At 40.7% G+C, this 26,424-nt stretch overlaps 1 protein-coding gene across 10 annotated transcripts in view; it reads left to right on the top strand.

The window, feature by feature from the left end:
• Positions 1–26,424, top strand: part of arhgap44a (Rho GTPase activating protein 44a) — a 67,754-nt gene that overhangs the window by 23,329 nt on the left and 18,001 nt on the right. For 8 of the 10 annotated variants that reach the window (XM_072694387.1, XM_072694385.1, XM_072694384.1 and 5 more), the window contains exons 2-17: positions 9,367–9,406; positions 9,683–9,802; positions 10,780–10,856; positions 11,852–11,963; positions 12,133–12,209; positions 12,305–12,422; positions 13,558–13,626; positions 13,996–14,077; positions 14,258–14,385; positions 17,055–17,166; positions 17,673–17,754; positions 19,373–19,453; positions 21,515–21,628; positions 21,837–21,928; positions 22,070–22,253; positions 26,157–26,174. In XM_072694387.1, the coding sequence (XP_072550488.1) occupies positions 9,367–9,406; positions 9,683–9,802; positions 10,780–10,856; positions 11,852–11,963; positions 12,133–12,209; positions 12,305–12,422; positions 13,558–13,626; positions 13,996–14,077; positions 14,258–14,385; positions 17,055–17,166; positions 17,673–17,754; positions 19,373–19,453; positions 21,515–21,628; positions 21,837–21,928; positions 22,070–22,253; positions 26,157–26,174 (1,506 nt within the window). The remainder of the gene's footprint in view (positions 1–9,366; positions 9,407–9,682; positions 9,803–10,779; positions 10,857–11,851; positions 11,964–12,132; positions 12,210–12,304; positions 12,423–13,557; positions 13,627–13,995; positions 14,078–14,257; positions 14,386–17,054; positions 17,167–17,672; positions 17,755–19,372; positions 19,454–21,514; positions 21,629–21,836; positions 21,929–22,069; positions 22,254–26,156; positions 26,175–26,424) is intronic. The other 2 variants (XM_072694388.1, XM_072694380.1) reach the window with 1 other exon arrangement.

The raw sequence follows: 26,424 nt of genomic DNA, 5'->3' as shown, positions 1-26,424 counted from the left end.
CCGCATACACACCTCACAAAAGCCTTCGCACTTGTATATCATACACTCCTCACACATCCTCTCCCCCCTGCTTACACTATTATATCCTGTCTGCCAGCCATGTTGCCGGCTGTGTTCTGCTCCTCCAGCCCTTGCATTGATAGGCAGATTAGAAGCCATGGCGTCAACCCTGAGAGGAAATCCCTCCCTTCTGAAACAAACAGGCCTGGGGATGCAGACCCCGGTGGGCCTCGTTAAAGATCTGCACTGATAGCAGTCCCAGTCGCTTTGATCCCCGTCATGGGAAATGCGTGGAATTGCAAGGCTCTACCCCGGTGCGTGTGTGTCCACTGCTCGGGATGAGACAAGCTCGCCCTCCGTGGTAGCATCTGCTCCTGTCATCTTGCTCACATTCTCGGGGCCTTATCGCACCGCAGCCACGGGGTGACTAGCTACCTGTCCATCTCCAATGGCCTTTTGCAGTGAGGCCTTGCGGCACAGCTGATGTGAGCACGAGCGCCAGGCCGACCGCTAGCTGCTCGCTGGACTGTGCCAGCTGCCTTGTGCTGCCGGCGGCTGTGTGTGCACATGTGGAGCGGCAGGCTGCCAGCTGCTCAAGATACAGAGCTTCATGTCGTTTTCGGGCCACAGAGAACGTGACCTGCAGAACAATGCATGCGGAATGTGTACAGTCCTGGAATTGCGCTTTTTGTATGCCTGTAGCCTTGCTTAAAACAACAATACAGCCTCCCTTACATTCGCATGGGAACGTTTGAGCATCTTTGACCAAATGAGTTGGTAGTAGTAAACACAGACTCTGTAGCTAAATCCTAATGCACGGTAAATCTATATTTCATAAAGTAGAACAATCAGACTCAGTACTCAGTACAGGAATGTACTAGAGACATTCCTGGGTCTTATATACACAGCTTGTTGAAGGTCTATCCACAAATGATCTATGATGTTTAGGTCAGGGGACTGTGAGAGCCATTCAGAAAGCCTATGATGAATATTTAAGGAAATTATGGGTCATGATCCTGTTGTACATGTCATCCTATTTCGAGCAGCCATTCTTCCCTCCGTGCAATATTACTGGCGACAACACAAACCCGAATCATGACAGATCCACGACCTCGCAGTCGGCAGGTCGACCAGACCCTTGGCCAAAGAGTTTTATTTTAACTACATCGGTCCACAGCACTTGTTCCCAAAACTCATCTAGCTCCTATAGATGCTCTGTAGCTTACTGCAAACGTTTGAGTTTAGTAAGGTTAGAGTTAGAATCAGAGAATTCATAAAGCTTGCACATTAGATTTTTCGGACATTTCCTAATTAGAATGAATGACATGCCTCAAGCCTCAGGTCACACTTTTATTTTCACAAATTTGTTTGTGTGAATTCTCATGTATTTCAATGAGATTTGCCGCAACAGGTGAATTTGATGTACAAATAAATATCGCAGGAACAATTATTACAGGAAATATTATACAGCTGTTTTTGTGGGGATTACAAAATGCAACACAAATGAGAGTCTGTGTAGTACACAGTCAGTAGTTAGATGGGATTAGATTAGGAAATAATTGAATTGTGAAACGTTGACAGTTGCAGCCCAAGTACTGTTCCATTCAAAAGTTCCCTGAATGCGTTATGCACCATGCTGTTGTTCCAATTGCAAAACTCGTGCAGAGCTTCCTCCCATTCTCAGGAGTTTGTGTTCGCAAGTCAATCTTAGTACACTAGTCCAAATTTTTCCGTACTTTGTATTGAGGATCCCCCCAGTGTGACGAAAGATTGATTTTTGATTGGTTTTCCCTGTGATTTACTCTGTAAATTTGGAAGGTTGTTGATTTTGTATATTAATAATCACTCCTCTGATTGGTCGTCTCAGTAGAGGAGGTGGGATAAAGAGTGTGGCTTTATGCAGTGAGGAGAACATCTACTGTAGTGCTGTAGAGCACAACATAGTTAGAGGAAACCATATTTAACCATTTAAGCCTGTTTACGCTAAAAGACCAAATAGGCAGTAAATTATGAGCATGAGCCAGCCAAGTGTGTCATTGCACAGAAGTGGTTAACAGAGAAACTGTGTGATTCAGTTGGAAGCTTTTGGGATGGGCCGCTTGCTCGATGTGGCATAGAATTGAGCGGAAAAATCTGCTCCGAAAATTCAGACAGCCTGTTGAAGCACATGTCTTTTGTGAAAGGCGGAAAAGAGAAAGACTTAATATGCAATAATGGGCAAAGTAAGTCGAAATGTTCAGCACAGCCCTTCAGGTGTTCAGTGATCAGAATTGGTCCTTAATCTACTGCAATACTTTTTTTCTTAATTTTCTTAGCGGCTGCCTCCCTGTCTCTCTTCATGGCTGCATGTAGAGCAGCTCTCCAAAAGGCTTGCTTTTATTAGGTCACTTCTACATGAAATGCCCCAGTTCCCATGGCTATATCCTCACGTCTTGGCCCACTATCTGGGACACTAATCACCAACATCATTAAAGCTCATTTCCTTCCTCCCAGTGTGTATAGGCATACATGAGGGTATGGGTGACTGTTTTTCTTACTGTTAGGCTGTTATAATTCTGTCATATGTTAGTGCCCCTTCATCCTGGTTCATTTGATTGGGATGGTAGCATCCAAAGACCAGATGGAGATTTTAGCTACTTGATTAATTAGGTGTTCACCATTAAAAGATACAGCATTAAAAACAACAAGGCGCTACAAAGGGTTCTTTATGCAATGCCGTAGAAAAACCACTTTTGGCTGCATAAAGAACCATTTTAGTAAATAAGATGATGTGAGTTTAAAAAACCCTTTATTTGATGCAGAGGTTTTTTACAAATTTAAAGGTCCTTCACATTTATTTCTTACACATTTTATGTACAATAAGGGTTCTTTATGGCAGTGAAAGTACTTCTTCAAGGGCACTGTTCAAAGACCACCAAAAAAATATTAAAATAAAGGTGCTATATAATGGTTCATTAAAGAACCGTTTTTCTAACACATTTCCTTATGAAAATAATGTGTGCTTCTACTATGGCATTGCATAAAGAACCCTTGCAGCACTTTGTTTTTTAAAGTGCACCCTGTAACCAAACAGGACTTAAAATGTTAGCTCTTTCTCAGCTCAACTCTTTAAGGGGCTTAGCACAGTTCATGGGCTCTGAACTAGCATCCCTAGGCCTAAAGAGTGACTCAAACAAGGCAGAAGAAATAGGGCAGGAGAACAGATGGCAAAAATATTCCTAACACTACAGGCTTGTTGGCATCAGATAGGAGTCCTGATGGCAGCTCTGCTGTAAGGATGCTAAAAGTGAACCCATTCTTCTCCCCAGCGACAAAAGTCTTATTCTGTCTTTAAATAAAGGCAGCAGAATTGCTATTATGTGGAATGGCTGGGCACTGGCGTGGCCCTACTGGGGTCACAATACCTGGAAGGGACTGTCGGGACATGGAGGAAGTGGGGAGGAGAGTAAGAGTCTGACTGGCTTGTTGTGGGCCATTCTAGAGGCTGCGGGGCAAACTGTACACTCCAACTCACTGTTATTATGCTCCACTCAGCATCAGGCAAAAGGCCCCGCTCATGCAGGAAGTGGCCTGACAACCTACGGTCCAATTGAGTCCAGCCTTGGAAATCTTTTGCTGCAAGTGGGGGGTGGGGGTGGGGGGGGTTGCTCGTAATAGAAATGAATGGCAGAGTTTTTTCATTCAGTCATTTTCCTGAAATGAGAGACATGGACGGTACTGCAGCAAACCATGTAATTAGAAAACGGCCTTCACATTATGACACAGGCCAAGGAAGTGTGTCTCTCTCTGCCTTCTAAGTCTATCCCGAGTTTCACTGTGGCCAGTGGCCCGATACTAGCCAGAAATTGGCACAGGCCCAACAGGCAGCACTGCCAGCAAGAGGACTAGGTCAGTCATATGCATCATCTGCTCTCTGCCGCCAGCTTGTTTGTTTATCTCTGGCGTGGGATTTCATCGCATCCTGACTTTCAGCATCTGTTGCACGAAGCTTGCATTAGTTCTTTTTGTTTTTTTGTTCGTTTTTTGTTTTTCTCCCATTTTTTCATCTTGAATCATAAAGCAGATAAAGGCCAAATGCCAGATGAGGGGATTTTTTTCTATCAAGAAGGAATGTTAATCTTACTAAAAAAAACTTAAGATGGCTTGATGGATAGATGGATGGACAGACAGTGAATACCAAATACATGGTAAATAAAGTTGTGTATGAATGCATGAATAAATATATGCAGTAGTAGGGGTATGCACTAGTAGTACCAGATTTTTTAAAAACTACCATCAGTAATTCTACATTTTGCCTGACTATATTTAAGCACTGACCAAGATCCAAGATATGCTCAGAAAAGCGTATTGTGACAAAATTTGTCACAGTGACAAAATTGATCACAATAACGATAAAGTACAGTCCTTAGCGGTACTGCCCATCCCTATTCAGGAGGAAATACGGTATATAAATATGGCTCCATAAATGTGAATGTTCTAAAGGCTCCATAAGATGCATTTATTTACTATTTTAAGTCTTCAATGTATAAGTAGTAGGTTTGTGACTTTAGTTGGGATAAATAATGCCCATATACTGTTTTACAAGCCTGATTACAGCCTCTTTTCTGCCATTTCCTTCAGCGAATCAATCCTGTGAGTGAGCTCTCTTTCCTGATCCACTTGCTCAGGTGTTTTTCAGCCTTTTGTAGCTCCACTATGCAAAAACAATTATCCACTACTGTTAGCCCACCATTATGAACTGCTAATTAACCCTGGCATGTGTAAAAATCTTCCATTATTTTTCATCATTTTTAGTCTTTCAAATTTGAGCAAAATATTTAGAGAATAATGACTGAATAAAAACTGAAGGTTTTACATGTAGAGTCGGAAAAGAATATATAGGGGCTATATAAGGGCTATAGGGGCAGTGGTCAGAGCGCCAGGCTATTGATAACAGGGTTGTGGGTTCGATTCCCGGGCTTGGCAAGCTGCCACTGTTGGGCCCTTGAGCAAGGCCCTTTACCCTCTCTGCTCCCCAGGCGCTGGAGTTGGCTGCCCACCGCCCAACGGGTGTGTGTACTCACTGCCCCTAGTTCACTAGTGTGTGTGTGTGTGTGTGTTTACTACCACAGATGGGTTAAACGCAGAGGACACATTTTGCTGTACATAGTACAGTGACAAATACGTGCACCTTTACCTTTAAGGGAGGCAAGACAGCTTCTTAACCTGTGTTGCTTCTTACTGTCTCCATCCCATAGCATTAGGCACGTAAGAAACTCAAACGTTTGTGGGCACCACTTCTGAAGGATGCATTTAAGTTTAACCCATTTTTGACACAGATATGAAAATGCACACACATCTTGCCTTGTTCTTGTAGAGAAGTATTGCGCATTGACCCTGCGGTATATTGTTGGAGCAGTGGAGCTGTGTTCTCTGGAATGATGGCGCTCCATTCAATATTTTTTGGGATGAGGTGGGGTGGTGACAGTAGAGAGAGTTATTCCAACAAAATTAGGATATACCCTTATTTTAATAATCTTGATTTCAGAAGAAACAATGAATGAGCAGGTGTCCCAATACTTATGTCCATATGGTGTAGTAAGTGAGTGATCCAAAAGGCCATGGCACGTCACGATCATGATTTCTTGTAGGATGTGATTCCTATTGTGGTGAGAGCAGTTTTTATAAAGTGTGCAGATCAGAACATCATTCACGAGCTTGCATGGAATCTGAGATGTTTCAGGACCAGGACTCAAAGGTCGTCTTGATGTGTGAAGTGGAATCAACCTGCCTATAGTCTGTAAGAAGGCTGGGCACTGTCCTGTCTTTGCCAACAGATCCACAGAGGATGTCTTTTAAAGCTAAGGAGAACAGGTACCTAGTAGAATTGACAGTGGCATGGCCTCTGTGCAGTGGTACTGATTCTCTCAGGTCCCACAGTCATGTGTGTGCAGAGGTTTATCAGCATTATCCTGACCTGGTCAATAGAGTCAGTTAGTCTGGAAAGTGATGTAGGTATGAAGACCTTGGAGTAGGATTGATGTTTTCAGTGGGGTGAGATGTTGCAAGGCAGTGGACAAGAGGTGAGGCAGGTGACCAAACCCCACACAAAGCTTCGCTTCTGGTTGTCATTGTGATTTTGCATGTGGGGGTAAGAAGTTCTAGGTTATGGTGGTGCAGCAGACGTCCTACTTTCTGTTTCTGATTCTAGACTTTAAGGTGCTTCTTAAGTCTTGAACAATGTTAGTTGGTAATTGGGTTTTGTAGTTGCATCAGATTAATTTTGGTTGATTTTCAAAGTGAAAATAAAGAAATAGAATTTAATATAGTATAATAAAATGAAGCAGCATTTGTGTATAAAGGGTTAATATAATAAATTTCATAGGTTATGTTGCATTTTTTGTTGCAATTTTTTGTAATCCAGCAAAGAAATGAGCAGGGAATGCCATATGTTTCTTGCATAGGATTTGTTAACTAATTTTCACATTGAAAAACATGACATGCCATTTGAACTATGGTGTCCACACATTTACTCTTTATCAAAACTTGGCCTCATGTAGACAGAGTTGCTACCATTGGCTAAACTAGAAGGCAACACAGTTTCAGCACCCTCAGAAAATTCTCATAAGCTCCTTTCAGACATGTACGGTAACCCACTGTACACTTTTCCAGCTATACCCAAAGGAGCAAATGTCTGAATTACTTGTACTGGACATTACCCGGATTTTATCCCTAGTACAAAGTCCAAGTGATCCCATGTGTAAATAGAGCAGGCCATTTTCACACTGGGTATTCATGCCGTAACTCCTGCACGTGCTACACAGGCATTGTCCCATGCCTAAACCACGAGGAACATTTTCTGTAATGAGAATGAGTCTTCTCAAATCTATGGTTGTATGTACTCTTGATATGTGAAAGGGTAACTGTTTCTCCAGACAGTGTTCCTATGTAAAAACGGCTAAACAAGCATGCATAAACAATCTCACACAAAAAAAAAAAACAGGCAACAGCCCATTCAATAGCACAAGCATTTATTTTACAGTGCAGCGCTGCCAAGTTACTGTTTAAATGATATTTGTGGAAGGACACTACAAACAAAAAAGGGCACTGAATCACTCAGGGGATTCCAAAACTATGTCAGCTTGAAAGTAGAGCTGGGCAATATGACGATATTTTATGGTATTGTGATATTTTTTCTTATGGCGATACACAATATGCTTTTCTAAGCAACAGGATATTGTTAGTGTTTAAAAAACACTGATCAACTGCAGGTTTCATCACAAGAAGTGTAAATAGACTGGTTGAATTAGACAAAGTGCAGCAGATGTTAATAATACAAATCACTGTATTCTGATGTATGTAGTCTATGATCACATGTATCGTATTTCAATTTCTTTAAATATTGTTATATAGTATTTTTACCATATCGCCCAGCCCTACTTAAAATACACTCAAAAATGTTGCTTTGAAATATGCTGTCCCCTTTTAGGCTTGACTCAGAGATTCTCAGGTCTGCTTTATCCCCAGTGTAGGCCTTCCACATTCATCAACACTATGAAGACATCCTTTGCTCTGTCAACGTTTATCTCAAATCTCCGTTCTTCTCTGCACTGACAGCTTCTCCCTAACCATAACATGTATTCGCTGTCCCAGTCCAGATGTGTTAGTGTCTATTTTCATTTGCAGACATTTGCTGCCATGGCAACTCGTTCTGCTGTGTATATGTGTGAGGCATATGGGTCATGCCGGCTGTGGAAGCAGATCTGGAGCAGAGAGCGAGCGGACGAGCAAGCGCGAGGGAGAGAGGGAAAGCGTGAGCCTGCCACACATGTCCATTCCAACACAGCCTCAGTGCGTGTGCTTTCACACTGCCGGCTCTGTGGGCTGCTGAGTTTGATTGGAATGTGCAGATGAATTCCCCAGTGCTTGAGTCGGCGCTGGAGTCGTATTTGTTTTGCTGTTTATGTGTTCACGGGTCGATACTTGGGCCCCTCCTCAACCTTCCATGCTTGTTAAACACCCTGAAAGGTTCTCAGGGCTACATGAGTTTACTTTAAAGGGGCCAATATCCTACGGGTGTTATGCTGTATGTTATCCTAAATGTTTTTGAGAGCCTGATTTATATGAATGACGTTTGGTATTGTACCTCATTTGAAAAGCAATTCAGACTGGAACACTTCTTATTACCTCAGTTTGAATGGGTGGGGCTTAACTGCACTAGACTAAGTAGGTGGGTGTATGTGAATGCATTGGAGTTTTAAGGTTAACTTGATTTTTTTCCCCTGGAAATTTACCTTGTTTTAGCTTTAAATATATCAGTCAAAATGTACAAACGCAGTAAGGTGCTAGTCTGAAAACAAATAGTAGCACACATGGAAAACTATTTAAAAATAGCCATTATAAGCAACATTATGTAGGAAAATTAACCCTGAGATATACTTTGACAAAAAGTATTAAGACACTGGTTTCTTTTGAAATCAAGGATTTTAAATAATACTTCATCCTGCTTCTGGTGGAATAACTCAGCCCAGGGAGGGTTCTTTGCTAGATTTTGGAGCACTACTGTGAGGATTTGATTGCATTCAGTGCTACGGCCCATTTATACTCCCTTCACGTACGTAAATGAAGACGTCCGTCTCAAACAATACTCATGCTTTTTTTATACTTATTCATGTATTGCTATACTCAACCACTACACAACCACAAACCGGCCATGCCACAATAAAAGTAATTCATACAAACAAAGCAGTAACACAAAATAAATCTTTTGTAGCATTGTGTCTATGGAATAGGAAAAATCGAACCATGATTTTAGGGTCCATATGAGCAAGAGAGGCAGTAGTATGTTCTGTAACTCAGTAAATATTTACAGTTAGTAAAATGAAGGAACATGTGTTTTCCAATGTACTGGGCCCTTTAAATGAAACTTTAAAAGGGCCTTTTGGGGTCAGTACTGGTCTCTTGCCATGTGAATTATTCAAAACCCTGGATGAGAAATGCTGAAAGTGATCCATGTCGTTTAGCATGACGTGTCATGAGAGAGTCAGGGAAACAGGAGGGTGGAGGTACTGTCCACTCCAATCCGAGTGCCTGAGCCTGACAGACATTATTATTGCTGAATGTCTGCCAGCAAATGAGCAAAGTTATTGTTGATCATCACCCTATCTATGTTCAGGGCAGAGCAATTTTTAGAGTTGTTTGGCCATGAAGAGGGGGAAAACATGTTCACACATACAATACATTAGTAGACTAGCTGGCTTGTGTGTAATTAATTGCTGTAAGAACATGAAGTGATTCCCCTGGTGGCCTGCTCAGTTTATTCTGGTTAAATTATTCAGGCCCACACTAGCCTACCTCGCTAATTGCGCCACTCTCTCCACATTACAGGGCAGAGAAAACAGAAGTACTTAGTGAGGACCTACTACAGGTAAGATGCTATTGAATTCTGCACTGCTTTAAACCAGCTTCCCTGTGGTGTTCGTGTTGTCCTCCATTTACTACATGTTGTTCCTATTATCGCTCTCTTTTTTTCTCTTTGAAAGTATTTTGGTCCTTATAAATATGTATGCAGGGTGTATTTTTGCATGTGCGTAGCGCTCGACTCGTTTGACAGTTTGTGTGGGTGAAGGGCCTGTGCACCTTTTCAGTTCTGTGTGTGTTTGTGTATGTGTATTTTCTGTGTGTGGGTGCATCTGTGAATAAGGTGGAGAAGCGTCTGGACCTGGTCAAGCAGGTCTCCCACAGCACACACAAGAAACTCACCGCCTGCCTGCAGGGACAGCAAGGGGCCGACGTGGACAAGAGATCAGTCAAATCACCTTCGGTTCGTTCTGTTTGTTTGTTTATGGAATATGTTGTTTTTCTTTTTTTTAAAAAAACATGCTATAAACAAGTGAGACAAACACATAAATTTATATTCCTAGGGATGTTCTGATCCAGTTTTTTGATCCAATACATGTACCTTAATTTTAAGAATTAGCTTATACTGATTAGTCAGATCTTTATGTTTCTATGCATAATACAGCTACACAATTTAGTTAAGACACAGTCATTCATCTCCCAGTTATTTTAAAACACTGCAGTAAATATGTGTGTATAGTGCTCACATTCTACTGATATCTTTTATATTTGTCTACTACTTCTAGTGTGGTGAGTGCTTAATAAGTTCATTTTCGATAATGTGGGTATATTAGCCTATTCCTCTCAGTTTTGAATGCGCTGTTCAGTGCTGGTTTGAAAACCAAAGAAATGCGAGCGCTACTCCCACTGGTAAAACTGAGTTTCTGCAGCAACTAGATAGGGCAAAACGCAGCTCAAACGCAGCCAAAGTGCTACAACATTAGATTTTTATGAGGTTTTCGTGTTCCACTGTAAAATAGTTCCACACTGCTGACCCTGCTGACTGCTTAACCATTTTGTTACCCTCTAAGAACGCTCTTCACTGCTGCGGGCTGTGAATACGTTTGTGAAATTTATGTCCAGAGGACGACATAGAGTAGTCTGCTAGAACACAGTGGTAAAAACAAAGTATCAAAACTGGTTTGAGCATAAAATAGACAATGCCTCAATTGACCCCTGTGCGAAATGACTGTACCAGGACAAGAGAGGATATCAAAAAGAAATTTGACGTTCTGATCTACCACCGTGTTTCCATAAGTTAAAAAAATGGCTGCTGGACATTGTAAAAAAGTTTAGACATTTTAATCTCGTTTATATTGAGATATTAGCAAGATATCTAATAATCGGGGTTACACATGTCATCACAGTCCTGCATTGCCTTATTCTATGTCCCTTGTACAGAAAAAGTTGCCCTTGACCACTCTGGCCCAGTGTATGGTTGAAGGAGCTGCAGTACTAGGAGACGATTCTCTGCTTGGGTAAGTTATCCGAATCTTTTTAGTTCATAGATAGAATTTGGATCTATAGATCGCATTTATTAAGTATTTCAGTAGCTTTAATGTATAAATAGTAATCATGAAACTTTTGTTGGGGTTGATTTTAGATGGACATTAAAAACCTTGCTATGTTGGTTCAGAAGTCTTTCTTTTATGGTGGGCTTGTGAAACTAAATTATTGGCTCTGTTTTATTGGACTGCGGTGGCTCACAGGAGCCATGTAGTTTAGCATGGCACACCATAGAATAGCTTTGTTTGTAGCACTGTAACGGAGAACATTAGAATTATTTTTGGTAATTGTGTCTGACCGGATACTGTTGCTCTCCTCTCTGTGTCCTCTTGGCGCTTTTTGTGTGTTTAGCTAGCTGAACAGATTATAGTCAGCTTGCCTAGCTTCCAGTTTGGAAGTGATGCTGGAAAGAAAAAAATGGTAAAAGGTGGTCAGCTAAGGATTTAGCTTAGCACAGATACCTGCTCGCTTCCCTGGCTTTGTCTCATGCTGCTTTAGAGCCCACTTTCTTGTGACACAGGAAAAGCCACAATCAGAAGTCCTGGTTCCTGTAGCAGCCCATATTCCCATAATTAGCAAAGTCTGGAGAAGTTTGTGCTGCTTTCCAGTATCAACAAAACTTCAATTTCATCAACAATTCATTTGGCCACGTCACAGTTTTTGTCGCAGTAGCCATTTTGCTAGTGTGGTGGTGTGTAAAATTGGAGAGTAAATAAAACAAGTCAGCACTATTCCATGATAGTCTTGGGTTTTGAGAATTGACCCGCTCTGGTTATGTTTGATTATGCTGGATTTTCTTTTTAATCAAAGTCAAAGTAACATCAGTGTTAGAGGTTCACAATGTGTCACTATCATGTACTAAACTCTATTTATTTAATTATGACACATGAGTTTTCCATCCCAGGGCATCTTTAAGCTTTAACTGTATTCACAGTTTAGCAAATAAACACATGGGTGCTTTCCACAGCAAAATGCTGAAGCTGTGTGGCGACACGGAAGAGAAGCTGGCGCAGGAGCTGATTCTGTTCGAGTTCCAGATTGAGAGAGATGTGGTGGAACCTCTTTACGTCCTGGCTGAAGTAAACCTTGCTCCACATTAATCCATTACTGACACTCTGCCCAATTGTGGTTTATTAACCCTCTTAATACATGCTGTACATATTGTGTTTTACATTAAATATTCCTTATTTAATAGTTTAGGTTCCACATCTCCGTAATTCATGATTCTATATGTTTATGCCATTTTAGGTGGACATACCCAACATACAGAAACAAAGGAAGCATCTAGCCAAGCTTGTACTGGACATGGATTCAGCAAGGACAAGGTACTCCACACCACTGTGAGAGCTAAGCTTTTTTTCCCACCAAAAGACAGGTTCATGCCCTCTTCTCACTGTGTCCTTTCTTTCCCTGTCTGTAGGTGGCAGCAGTCATCCAAGTCCTCCAGTCACCCCAGCAACCTGCAGCCGGGCGGGGCTAAAGCAGATGCCCTTAGAGAGGAGATGGAAGAAACAGCCAATCGCATGGAAATCTGCAGGGTATGTCTTGCTCTCTTTCTCTCTGTAATCTCTCTCCACATCATTAGTCATCACTTTCTGATGTAACTGACATTTTCCAACTGTTATCATTTTCCTACGTCTTTGTATAAAACAAACCACCTTTATGTAAAAACAATAAAACATGACAGATGTTTAAATCATACCTGCTGTTAAATGCATTTAGCAGAATTTTCTTCACTTTGTTCTTGACAAAAGTTCTAACAAAAAGTCAGATTCATGATGTGCTTTTAAACCCCAGAATTGTCCACAGCTGTGATGTTATAATGATGGATCCAGTTGTCTTTATAAATTGAACAAATCCCAATTAAGCATTGGTAAAGCATTGGCATTTTCACACCTATAATTGGTTTGCTTTAGTGGAATCAATTAACAAGTTCAGAAATCTGGATTGTTTACCTCTTGGTTTGGTTTGTTTTCACACAGGAAAAAATTCAAGCACATAACACAACAACAAACGACAAAAGAAGGTTCTCTCTGTTTACTGGTCAGACCTGTATATATAAAGAATGTAATATATATATATATATATATATATATATATATATATATATTATAGTCAACGCACCCGTTTGTTATTCGCCCTAGCTACCCATTAACCCACCCATTTTTGGCTCGCCCCAGCACTAGCAATTCTCTAGACTTAACTCATGTCTTCTCTGATACATGCAAAACCACCTCTTTTCGATCTTCTGCTAAAGCAGTATTGCTGGGCAGCCGACACACTCAGAGAAAAGCAGCAGGTTCCCAGCTCTGCCACCCCAACTTACAGATGCCTGTGCCGGCCAACATCGCTTTAAGAGTGGTGACGGGAGAGAGCGCTATCTACTTACCCCAGAGAGAGCACAGACAGTTGTGCTCTCTCAGACTCTGGTCGCTGGGACTGGACCGAGACCACCTCTTCTTAAAAGTCTCGGTGTGGTTGTTTTAGATCACATCTGAGTGTGATTACTGTACTCACACCATCCCAAACAAATCACAACAAGGGTGACAACAAACCAGAATCAGACTACAAAGTGCAAGTGTGAAAACGCCCTTAATGCCAGTTTGGTAGTATCTGATTTACTACTGATGATGGCCGTTCAGCGCTACAACATTGTCTCTTTTCCTTATTTAGGACCAGTTATCAGCAGACATGTACAACTTTGTGGCCAAAGAAATAGACTATGCAAACTACTTTCAGACAGTAAGTATTTGATTTGTTATTATTCATGAATGTTATTTAGATTAAATATTGTAATATACAGCATATATATATATATATATATATATATATATATATATATGTAAATTTATAGAAATGTAATAAGCAATAAACTAAAACTGTTGTAAATGTTATTTATTGTTTTGCATTTTAAAGAATTAGCAGTAGTTTTAGTTCATACTTTTTTTATATGTTCTTCTTCTTGTTATTATCACTAATATAAACTGTCATATTATTAAAAATCAATTATCTTACCTACTGAGTTCTTATTTTTGTGTGCATACTCAGACTGACTCCATAAATCCTAAGGAGACATTTATTAAAATCATGCTCTTTTGCTTCGTTCTGTAGCTCATAGAGGTTCAGGCGGAGTATCACAGGAAGTCTCTGGAGATTCTGCAGAGCGTGCTGCCACAGATCAAAGCGCACCAGGGTGAGTCCCTCCATCTGGCCTTTAATGCCAGCTTACACAAGTTTGATCAAGTTGCTGACTTTCATTCTCCATGCAGAGCAGAAGAAATGTCAGTGAACATGCTTGTGTGCGTGCGTTTATTATTATTTTGAAGGGACGTAGGCGTTTGTTCGACATGTGTTGTTTGTGTGCGTGTTTCAGAGGCCTGGATAGAGAAGCCGTCCTATGGCAAGCCGTTAGAAGAGCACTTGACCCTCAGTGGCAGAGAGATAGCCTTCCCTATCGAGGCCTGTGTCACCATGCTGCTGGAGTGCGGCATGCAGGAGGAGGTAAGAACTGCCTGCAGAAGGCCACTACTTAAGCCACAGAAGTTGCTGGTTGTTACTTTTCGGTTGCTCCACTGCTCAAGATTAATTTTGTAACTACATATTTAATTACATTCAGGTATTTCTTTCCATTTAATTCACACATGTACTTATTTGAGTCTGTGGTTTTGACCTCTAAAAATACTTTTATTAAAGTTTCACACTTTTATAATTGTTGGCAATAACTGTGAAATGGTTTACTGACCTACACTACTGGCCAAAGGTTTGTCAGCAACATCAACTGGAATTTCTATGTCAAAATACTATTTTTTAGGAGTGAATGGACAGCAACCTGCTTTTTACCATAGAACAAATGGGCTCAACTGAATACCTCAGCAATATTGGACATCCAATATATTCCTAATTTGTTTTTCTCCTGAACTATCCTTAGTTCATTACATCTCTGATTATATCTACCTGAACCCCCCCACCCAGATGCTTCTGGAGACCTGATTAACTGAAGTGTGTTAAATTTGTCATTTGTAAAGTGCATTACATCAGTGTAAGCGACTATCTTCAACAAAGAACATAAAAGATATTCTCATGTAATAGATTATAGTAAGGTTAATATTCAAGCTGGAATAATTATACTTAAGAAGGTTTCAGTAATTTAACTGATCACTGAGGTGTGATTTTAATCCACTATGAATCTACAGTGTTTAGACTTTTAACAGGTTTTCTAAGTAATAAATGAATTATTGTCTGTGCCTACAAAGCTTATTACTTTGTGTAATTTGCTGCCTCAGTATTACAATCAGTGATAGAATCAACCTCACAGTAATGCAATCTGGTAATAAACACTGGCCGTGTGCTGTGTGGTTCTTGCTCTTGAGCTTATTGCCAGTCATCAAATGCTAACAAGTATAGCTGGGCTGTGGCGTTTTTTTCTGGACTGTTTGTTGTTATTAGGGCAAATTACACAGATACTTATCCCGATATGAATAGGCCAGTTAAATCCTTTATAAGCTACATTACAGAATCTGCTCTGGTTAAACGAATGGTTGAGCTCCTGAGAGCTTGAATAGCTCTCAGGAGCACATCAGTGCAGTTCAGAGGGATATTTTAGAAAACCTTAGAAAGTCATATAGACTGTTTGATATGATAAAGTGAAAGCTGCACAGGGATTTGTGGTAGATTAAAAGATAATACTTTTACCATGTCTTCTCTCCAACGTCTACTCCCTTGAAAACAAATATGACTACATCAGCTAACTACCAAACCGGAGCTAAACACACTGGCACTGGCGTTTTTTCCAGTAGAAGCCAACCACAGGGAAATGAGTGGATGCTAGGCTAACTGATAACCCATCTACAGTCTCTTCAGCTAGCGGACCACACACTGGGCCAAAAGGACATCACCACTAACAACACAACACAAACAAATATTTGTGTTACGAAAAATTATTACAGTGTGTTTATCGTTTCTTTTTCCACGAGTCCTACGTAAAAGGAAATTCAGCGTTTCAGAGTGGAAATAGGGAGGTTGTAAATTCTTGTAAAACCGCATCTGGGCATTTTTTTTACCCGTACCATAGTGACGTACATATTATTTATTCATCAAATATACTTAGTATAGTATATCTTAATATACTTGTATATTTTTGGGCACCTTTTAATTTTACGAGCACTTGTTTTCAGACTAGCATTTTTTTTGCAGACCCAGGAGCGCTTGCTCTCAGAGTTAGGTATGTTTGGTCAAGCCCAGGAGAGGCCCAGAAATCAGTGAACTAGGGTTCAGTTTGAATGCTATGACTCCAGAAAGGGCTGTTCTGCACTGCTTGAGTGTTGGTATTCAAGGAAAATAAGGAAAAGCAATGAACCTACATCCTACATCCTTGAACGTAATTCTTCTGTGTGAAAGCAAACCTTGCAATGAGCCCCAACACCCCCCTCCAAACAAACCCAGAATTGGTCCTTGGGGCAAGTTTGTGTTTTCAAGACAAGTGCAATAATGCAGTCAATCTCTGAGTGTAGGCTCACTCAGAAAAAACACAGTGCATCCAACAAGAGTGGAAGCCTTGTACAGCATTTAAACAGAAACATAAAATATACTAGCACAAAAAGAATAATTTCTAAACGCTTTCCTGGATTATAAAAAATAACCTCCTGGATCCTTTGCACACGCCTTAACCCTTAGGACGATATATTAAGATAAAGTTATCCAGTTTTGATTCTGCTGGCAGAATGCACTCGAGTAGGCCTGGGGTGAGGCTATGTCAGTTTGCCATCAACCAGCTATACACAACATGCTTATTTGTAAAACAACAAATAACATACAACATAACAATAAACATACGTCTGGCTTGTAGAATATGGTTAATAAGCCTCTACAGTCTTTTGCCTGTTGAGGTACAAATTTATCAGTTTGTCACTCTGCCCTGTTTTTAAGTCACTCTCCCAGTGTCACACCCTTTCCTCTGAGCAGTGGCTTTGAGGCCAAAAAAAAAATCACACTGGAATGACTCCATGGTGGATTTCGCAGCGAAAACGATGGCAGCATTCTCAGTACTGAATTAATCAGACGTTTCCATTTTCAGGCGCTTACTGCTTGCTGGGAGCTTTGCGTGTGAGCTATTGTTGCTATGACAGCAGAAGAAGTGAGCCTTTCTCACTTGGGGTTAACTGTGCTCACAGGGTTTGTTCCGAGTGGCCCCCTCAGCCTCCAAACTGAAGAAGCTGAAGGCGTCGCTGGACTGCGGGGTGGTGGACGTGCAGGAGTACTCTGCTGACCCGCATGCCATAGCAGGTGAGCTGGAGACCTCTGTGATCTCACCCCTGACCTGACATAACACAGTCCTGGACGATGCTGGGAATGTTTGTTGCTGTTTCTATCAGCTCTGCTATTCCAGAACAGAGTTTGACCCCGAATGCATTTCCATTTAACTCAGCCTTAGGTTCCCTTTGCTCTAATCCCATCATGCTTTGCCCTTTGGTGTGACTCACTACTGACCAGTGAGGCAGAAGCAAGCCAGCAGCACTAGCAAATATCGCTGGCATCTTGCATGGCTCAGAGGCACCCATCTTTCTCTCTTTCTCGTTCTCTGTCTCTGTTCCCTCCCTCTAACTGTATTCAAAGCTATGCAAACCACACCTCCCTTCAGGCCCTATCAGACATGCTCCTGTCTGATAGTATCTGTCCTCCTCCTTCTGTGTTTCTTTCTCTTTTTGCTTGCTCCTTTTTCTTATTTTCTTCTTTCTTTCTTTCTTTCTTTCTCTTACTTGTCCGTCTTTCTTTCTTTCTCCCTGTTTTAGGAGCTCTGAAGTCTTACCTCCGTGAACTCCCTGAACCTCTGATGACCTCTGAGCTCTATGAGGAGTGGATTCAGGCTTCAAAGTAAGTAGGTGCAACTCATGTCAGTGATGTGGACCTTGACCTAGGGCATCCCAAGATGCCAGAAAGTTACTCTAACCATCACCCCCTCATCTAAGAGGAGATGCAGCAAGGATATGCTTATTGCATATCCTCGCTGCATCTCCATTTTTGCTGTTTTTAATTTTAATTAGACTTAATATGAATGTACCTCTTCTTCTTCTTCTGTTTTTCCATTGTGCCAGAATTTCATGATGAATGGATCAATAGAAATGCTCTAAAATTGGGAAGTTTTTTCTTTCTCTTGTAAAATTGACATTTTGGAGATTTTTTTTTTTTTTTTTGCATGACAGCGACAATATTTATACTATTATAATATATTATAATAAGCTATTATATTATAAACCTAAATAAATGCTTATTGTGCTTTAAACATTTATTTAAGTGTATGTTTAAAGTATTTTAATAAACCTAAAATAAGGTAATTTTGTTATAAACTTATATCATGCGGTCAGTTGTGTCTCCATTTTTGCCATCTTTGCCAGTGGCATATTGAAAATAGCAACTTTACAGGAGACAGAAAAACAATCTTTCATTTCAGTGGAAGATTTAGAAATATTTTATTTCAGAACATTTTGGAGCATTTTTATTGGTCCATTCACACAGTGTAAAGAATAGCTGCTTCATGTTTAAAAGTGAAAACTGGCAAAAATTTGATGTATAGTATCATAGTGCTCACATTGATTGACATTGACTTTGCTGTTTTTATTGAGTACTTTGAGTACCATTTTTTGCGAGGTGTCAGAAGCATGAAGTGGAATTTGAGCACAATGCACTCGTAATGTCTAGTGAATCAGCTGAATGCATACCATTTTGTAGTCTAAGCAGACAGTGGAAGAAATAATATACGATATGTGATAATATTAAGTATGCTTAAGTATTGCAATATTATGTATTGCAGTACTGTAGCAATTCTCCAAAACACAATATTGCATGTATTTTTAACTAATACATGCAAAGATTACATGCAGACAGTGGTTCCTTTTGTGTTGTGTTTAAACCCCAACCAGTGTTTTAGTGTCATACTCAGGTTTTTAGATCCCACATTTCTTTTACTTAGATTTTAGACAATATATTAGTTTATTTTATATTATGACAATTTTCCTAATTTCCTAAATTTCCTTGCTTACAGTATTTCAAAATATCACAATATAGTGAATCATAACCCCTGTATTTTGATATACATTTCAGCTTCCATTGTCTGAACACCAAGGGCCGGTTTTCTGGACCATGTTTAAGCCCAGTTTCATACTGAATTTCAATGGTGTTTTGTTTGTTTGTTTGTTTGTTTGTTTTTAAATTGTAAAAAGTATTGAAAACATAGTGAACTGTACCGTGATTAAGGGATTTTCCAACATCCTCCCCATCACAGCTGACAAAATAGCATCAGGAACAGACAGCAATATCAAGCAATATCGTTGAAGAGACAATGACAAATGGCAAAAAAGCTAAATATCGATTGTAGGATAATTTCCATTTTACAGTCCTAGTCACTATATATATGTCATGAAAGCAGCATGCTCTGTCATATATAGCAGTTCTTACTGTACACAAACATTTATTTCGCATTATACCTCTCCAGTGTTCCAGATATGGACAAGAGACTCCAAGCCCTGCTGACTGCGTGTGAAAAACTTCCAGCTGACAATTTAAACAATTTCAGGTCAGTACTGTTGCTTATTTACCTGCTGCCATCATTAGTTGTGAGTCTGTGGTTCAATTAGGCAGACGAAAGCCCAATACTAGAGAAATGTGTTGAAAATGGCGTCTCTGGTTCGGTTCGATCCTCAGTGACAGTCAGTGGGCAAATTTCATCTCATCTGATTAATTGTGTGGGCCGGGTGTGCAGAGTAGCTCATTAGCTCTGCTCAGGCGGGGGGTGGGGGGGGGGGGGAATGTTCACTCCTACTTGAGCCCATGAATTCTGTCCTCACTGTGTTCAATTCAAGTGTTTATTCTCTTATTCTCACAGTGTTGAAAAATAAACTACCTCATTTACCTACTCCAATTTGCATTCAAAATTATTAGTTAGTCATACTGGTCTCTCCTACAGTAGGAAACAGTGCCTGGTGGTCACATGCATTGATATACATATTTTTTGCCAAATACTGTTTAGGGGTGGGTGTACGGCATAAATATAATATCAAATGAAATACATTTATGATTTTTTTTATGAAGAGAAATGTCATAAATTTCTCTTTTTGCCTTTCTTCTCTGAAGTACAATCTTTGTTATCTTAAGATATTCTTCATACTTGCCTTAGGCTGTAAGAAGTTAGCCTCTACAGTTATGTGTTTAAAAAGTTAAATTACTAGAAATAATAAAGAATAAAAGTGGAGATTGACCTTAAAGTGCTGTTAATGGCTACAGAAGGAAAATAATGATTTTCTGATTTCCCACCGTTATTTGATTCAGTTTTTCCTCCGTTTTTCCTCAGTTTTGCTCTTCACTGCATTAGTCTGAACTGAATAACGTTAAAATTAAAATTGTATCTTGCGTCTTTTATGATAAGCTGTAAAATGCAGTATAAAAGGCTAGGTTACAAATGATCCACATAAGAAAACCACAAAGAGTTTCTTAAGAAAATCCTAACAAAATAATGAAGACTTTCTTAAAATAATCTTTGAGAAGATTTTTAAGATTTGTGTAAGAATTGGATTTGAGAACATTCTTATGAACTTCTTAGTTATTTTCCGTAAGGTTTTTTCTTTATTTACACTACGTGGACAAAAGTATTGAAACACCTGCTCGTTCATTCTTCCAAAATCAGGGCTTTTAAAAATAGACAGCAAGGCTTTCTAGTAAATTGTGGAGCATTTCTATGCATTTAGAGACAAAAGCATGAGTGAGCTCAATATAGCCCATAGATGTGCATATATTAGAAGGGTGTCCACATCATTTCTGCATATCGCCTATGTCAGTCTGGCCCCAGGACTGCCACGATCAATTATACTAGGAATCATGTAATCTACTATGAAGATCATAAGAATGTTAATGGGCCTTTTTACCAACTGTGCAGTTTTATCAATGATTGTGACATTCAGCAATATTTTCTTATTTGTGATTTGTTTGAGGACAATTTGATCCTTTATTATTAGAGCATAGCTGTGAACCATTCTGCGGTTTAAAACTTAAATTATGCATAGACTTTTTGTTAAGTTGTTTTTTGTAAGGACAAGTTTAATACAATTTTTAGGAAGAGATTTGTGAATGATGGCAAATGTTCTTAATGTTTTTAGAATGGTAAAGGAACCAGTAAAGAAAAAAGAGAATTCTTAGGAAGATTTTTGAAGAATAGTAACTTTTTTATATAGTAAATAGTCATTTTTTAAAGGCACTTCTGTGAATACTGCCACTGATCTGTGCAATTCTATGGCAATCTGTCCAAAGAAATCTATGAAAAGGACAAAATATCTGCAAATTATCTGGTTGTATTTTCATGTTTCAGTGTCCTACTGGCCTTGATTTGGTAATGACTGATGATTTAACCTTGACAAGGTTGTCATATACAGGCTGCTTTTGGAGGTTAATTGTAGGTCTGAAAAGGCCAAATATGTTTTGTTTTACCTGCTTTGGCCCGGAGAGCTGAATCCACTGAAATATTGATATGACTCAGACAGAAATAGCAAATGTAAGAGGAGGCTGCAGGCCAGGCATTCTGTGTAAATACTGTATATTAAAACACTAGCTTTTTCATTTTTCACCCTGCTTCTGTGTTCCACAGATACTTAATTAAATTCCTAGCCAAGCTCACCGAGTACCAGGACGCCAACAAAATGACTCCTGGTAACATTGCAATAGTACTGGGACCCAATCTGCTGTGGTCGCATTCTGAAGCGTGAGTGTGTCCCTGTTTCCTTCATACCGATCATAAATACCTACTTCAGAGATTTCCCTGCTCTCTCTTTTTATTGTATTGGGGGGGGAAATAACATATTAAATTGGAAGCAATAACTTTATGTGCCCTGCTGGGGGGATGTGTAAAAACTGGTGTCTTTTTATTAGAGGTGAAATATGTGGATTAAACGGGTCATTGCTGTGCTTAGGAACATGACAGAAATGATGACCACAGTGTCCCTGCAAATTGTCGGAATCATTGAGCCAATCATCCAGCACGCTGACTGGTTCTTCCCAGGAGGTGAGAAAAAACACACAGTCTCTCTATCTCTCCCTATCTTTCTCTCTTTCTTTCTCTCTCTCTCTCTCTCTCTCACCCACACACAGGTCTACCCCCCCCCCCCCTGAGAGATCTGAACTGGTTTTCCTCCACTATTTTTAGATATTGAGTTCAACCTGACGGGCAGCTACGGCAGCCCCATGCACACCAACCACAACTCCAACTACAGCTCCATGCCCTCTCCAGACATGGACCAATCAGATCGCAAACAGCCGCATGACCAGAGCCGCCGCCCCCTCAGCGTCGCCACCGACAACATGATGCTGGAGTTCTACAAAAAGGACGGGTAGGGTTTTTATTATTTATTTTTCTCCTGCGCAAGCTGTTCCTCTCCTTCGCTCCCTCTGTGCAACTCCCACACACTCGCTCTTTCCTCTCCAACATTAAAGAGCCCACATTCTGTATTTTCCTTGTGCTTTACCCCCCCCCTGAAATCCGCTTATGGTGGTTGGTGGTTTTATGCACCAAAAAATATATTTTGGTTTTACATGATCGTTTTCCAGCCTTGCTGTATGTCTGAACCAGACTTTTCCGCTACTGTGCCTTTAAGGCTGATGTCCACTCAGTTGCCAGTTTAGTAGGTACACCTTCTATATATGTACATTAGGGTATTAGGAAAATATTACAGCAACACTGCTGTCCCCGATACCTGTGATGAACCAATGCAATATATTCCTCCAGTCACGCAAAAACCTTGTACACTGTATGTCCAAATGTTTGTGGACACACTTTCTAATGAGTGCATTCAGCTACTTTGTGTTGCACCCATTTCTGGCACAGATGTGCTAATGCACACACACACAGCTTGTCTAGTCCCTGTAGAGAAGCATTGCAAATAGAATGGGAATCTCTGGAGGAGATAAGCGTGAACCTATTGGCGTAGGTTAGAGAGCAACAAAGCCTCCCAGAATTGAGCTGTGGAGCAGTGGAACTGTGTTCTCTGGAATGATGGTGCTTCATTCAATACTTTTGGAATGAGCTGGGGAGTTGAGGGATGAGGTAGAGTGGTGATCATCCAACATTTTGACCTCACTAACGCTCTTGTTGCTGCTGAACGCAATCCAATCCTCACAGCAGTGCCCCAAAATAGTAGACAGCGGAGACAGTTACTCCAACAAAAGTCTTTTTTAAGACCCTTGATTTTGGAAGAAACAATGCATAAACTGGTGTCCCATTTTTTGTACATCTAGTGTATCTTGTTTTTTTTTGGTTTTTTTGTAACTTTTAGAATTAGCATCTGGCAGCTTTGTGACATGATTTCATGATGAATGGACCAATAGAAATGCTCCAGAATAGCATAGAATAAAACCTTTTTACATTGACTTCCATTGAAAGTAAAGAAATAGATACCAGGTACCAAGGGACCAGATATGATGTTTTTGCATGGCAGCAATGATAAACTAACATGGCTTACTGCATTAGTATCAGTGCTGTGTTAAGAATGGTCCACTAAACAGATCAGCCTAATATCTGGCTAGTGGAGGTTTCATGGCAGGCAGCTGACAACAGATGGGCAGCAACAGATGGGCTAATTGTAGTTGTAGACCTTCAAAGTGCAACTTTATGGTTGGTATCTGATAAAATGGCCGATAAGCGCACAAGGTGATATGCTTAATAAACACATTCATAAAGCAGGACTCCAGTGTGGAGAAGAAACTCTTGAGTCCAGGCTGAGCAGTTTTTCGATGATGTGGGTCCATTAAGTCTTCTTGCATCTCTGTGCCTGTCGAAACCAGCAGCGTCCCCACATAACATCATGCTACATAGCTCATTACAGGCCGAGCTCTGTGGCACTTCTCCTAGAGATTAGAGGTGGCGGAAAGAGATTGAGTGTAAAAGCTAATGCCTTCCATAATGACTTGCTTATCACACAGCCTTCCGGCGTTATCTGTTCCGATTTGGAGATTATGTAACGGCCAAACTCCCTCGACTTGCGCTCGTTTAAGCTGAGCTCGTCCCAGGCTGCTGGACCTGCATGGTCTCTATGGCAACCTGCTTGGTGTGTGATGGAAGGCGAGACCTGGGTTATCATTCTGTGAGGGGGCTGGAGCTCTGCTGCTGAAAGCCGGGAGACACGCAGCAGATGTGGCCAGCTCAGCCTCCTGCCACCTGCAATGCGTCGGCAGGTGGAAAACTACCGTGTGTGGAGGCGGCGGTTGGAACGCTCTCACAGACCCAACCGCCATGACAGTCAACACCCATAGATTTTTACATGTGCGCTCACGTTACCAGCCTTATTGCCTTGATTTGTTTAGTTCGGATCTGAATCCTGGAGGTACCAATTTTATCACATATTGATAATGTGCCCCTCAGTCATTTCTGAAAGTCTTGAAGCATGTTTGTGGAAACCCTATCAACAAGGCATCTGGGTGCAGCTAATCCGAGTAAAATGGGCGGGGAGAGGGAGGAACTTAAGTATGTGACTTTGATTGGCGCTCAGATGATGTTTCATGATGTGTGGATTGTGTAAAAAGGAAAAAAAATATATAAGCTCAGCTTTTCTTGGCTGGTTTACATCACAGTGATGGCCTACAGCAGCCTAGCCTAGCTTAGCATAGGTTTTAACACTAATAGGAATATTTTGTAATCATTCCTAAGTCTCACTGGATAGTGTTGCTGTCCTTTCAGTGTTCAGTCAACACGGTGTGTCTTTAGCTTGGTGAAGGGATTGTACTAGGGTCTCGCTTTTTATCTCACTCGTTTTTTTGACTTTCTCCCCTGAGCTCTTGCAGGTCTTCCCCACCAGTCATGCGGATTTCCGCAGTGGTGCTCGCTCAGGTCGATCCCTCTTTAAACAGTGCTTCACCAGTTTGCCATTAGTTAGCGCTAGAGTTAGGCTCTATCCTCATTTAACAGCTCAGTTTCACTTATGTGAGTTTTTCCCTTGACTGATGTCATAACAGTGTTTACATCAGTTTTATTATTCATCAATGCCAAAGTAAATTGAAGGTTTCCATTCAAAGCCTTCTTTAACATGTGAACACAGTGCACATATTCAAACACTACTTATTTTTTACTCGGATTAAGACAGTCATAATTCATTAAATTTAATTTTTCTTACATTTTCTTCAGGCTGAATTTACACCTTGCATATCTTGCATTTCATTTCCACATTCATACTTTTGTGCTTCTTTCTAAAGTGTTTAGTACCGTGATGCCATAGTTACATCTGACAGTTGCCAAATTTTAGAGTAAGCTGTTTTGGTTAGTTAAAAGAGAGACATCACTCTGTTTGTGTTTGCCTCTGTCCACAGAACTTGGGCTGGGGGGGGGGGGGTAATTAGAGTTAATGAGGCTTAATAGCCTCCCAGCAGGGGCACATGCCAGCTGCTCATTTGGGCCTATTTTCTCTCACCTCCAGATGCCTGCTTCTGTGTCACTAACTGTGTCAAAATATGTCTGTCTCCACTACCTCCTCTTCAGTTACCCACCCTCTACTTAACCCTTAGAAATGTATATGAATGATATAGTTCTTACTCCCAGAAAAAAAGTAACCTTGCATATGCATGAGGTGGTACTGATGTCAGGCTCCTGCAGATGCCCTTGTACAAGGATGATCGGGCTATAAATATCCATAGAATGAGAAGAGGTGGTACAGTACCCGCCCGGCAGCAATCCCTGTCCATCAGTTTTGTCTTTTGACCACAATTCTGACAAGAATTTCCTCTAGACTGGGATTTTTGCCACTGCTGGTAGACCTGTATGACTGTATGCTTTCGATACATCTGCAAATTCAGCTACTTCCTTCACACTATGGCCTTTGGCACACCCAAATGCAATCACTTCTCATTGCCAATCATTAACATCCACTTTTTCAACCAGTTTTCCACACATCGAATTAGACATCCACAGCACTGTACCACCCCTTCTCAATCTATGAATCCTGTTGCACACCCCGCATGTATTTAAAACCCGGTCATCCTCTTGCAACGCCATCTGCAGGAGCCTGAAGCTACTACCATCTTAAACACGCAAGGAGACAAATGCCATATCCGGAGATCTTATCTGTTCCTTTAACGTCCCATTCTCACCCCACCATTCATTCATCCATTCTCTCCAGCAGTCCTCCTCTGCCTGCATCGTGGCTCTCTAACCTACTCTGCCAGCCCAGTTGGACTATGAATGCACTGTGACTCAAGCCCTTTTAATCTGACATCTAACCTTCATTCCTCTGTCCTTACCAATGCAGCATTAGGAAAATACAAAGGTACTGTTAGACTCCTCTCCTCCAATCTCTCATATAATAAACACAACTTCTGTCATTATATGAAAATGCATGAAGCATTTCAAAGCAATTGTTTGGAGGAAAATCAAACATATGTTTTTTTTCTTGCCCCAAATGTGGTTGATCAGACTGGGTGTGTTTGCTGTGCAAAGTTTGCCTCTTTAGTTTTGCAATGGTGCAATCCTCACAGCAGTGTGAAGACAGCCACCACCTCTTTTCAAACTGCTGCCAG

Source organism: Salminus brasiliensis, chromosome 12, assembly GCF_030463535.1.
Source record: "Salminus brasiliensis chromosome 12, fSalBra1.hap2, whole genome shotgun sequence".
NCBI lineage: Eukaryota > Metazoa > Chordata > Actinopteri > Characiformes > Bryconidae > Salminus > Salminus brasiliensis.
Note: the sequence above shows the minus strand (reverse complement) of the source record. Positions and strands in the feature narration are given on the sequence as shown.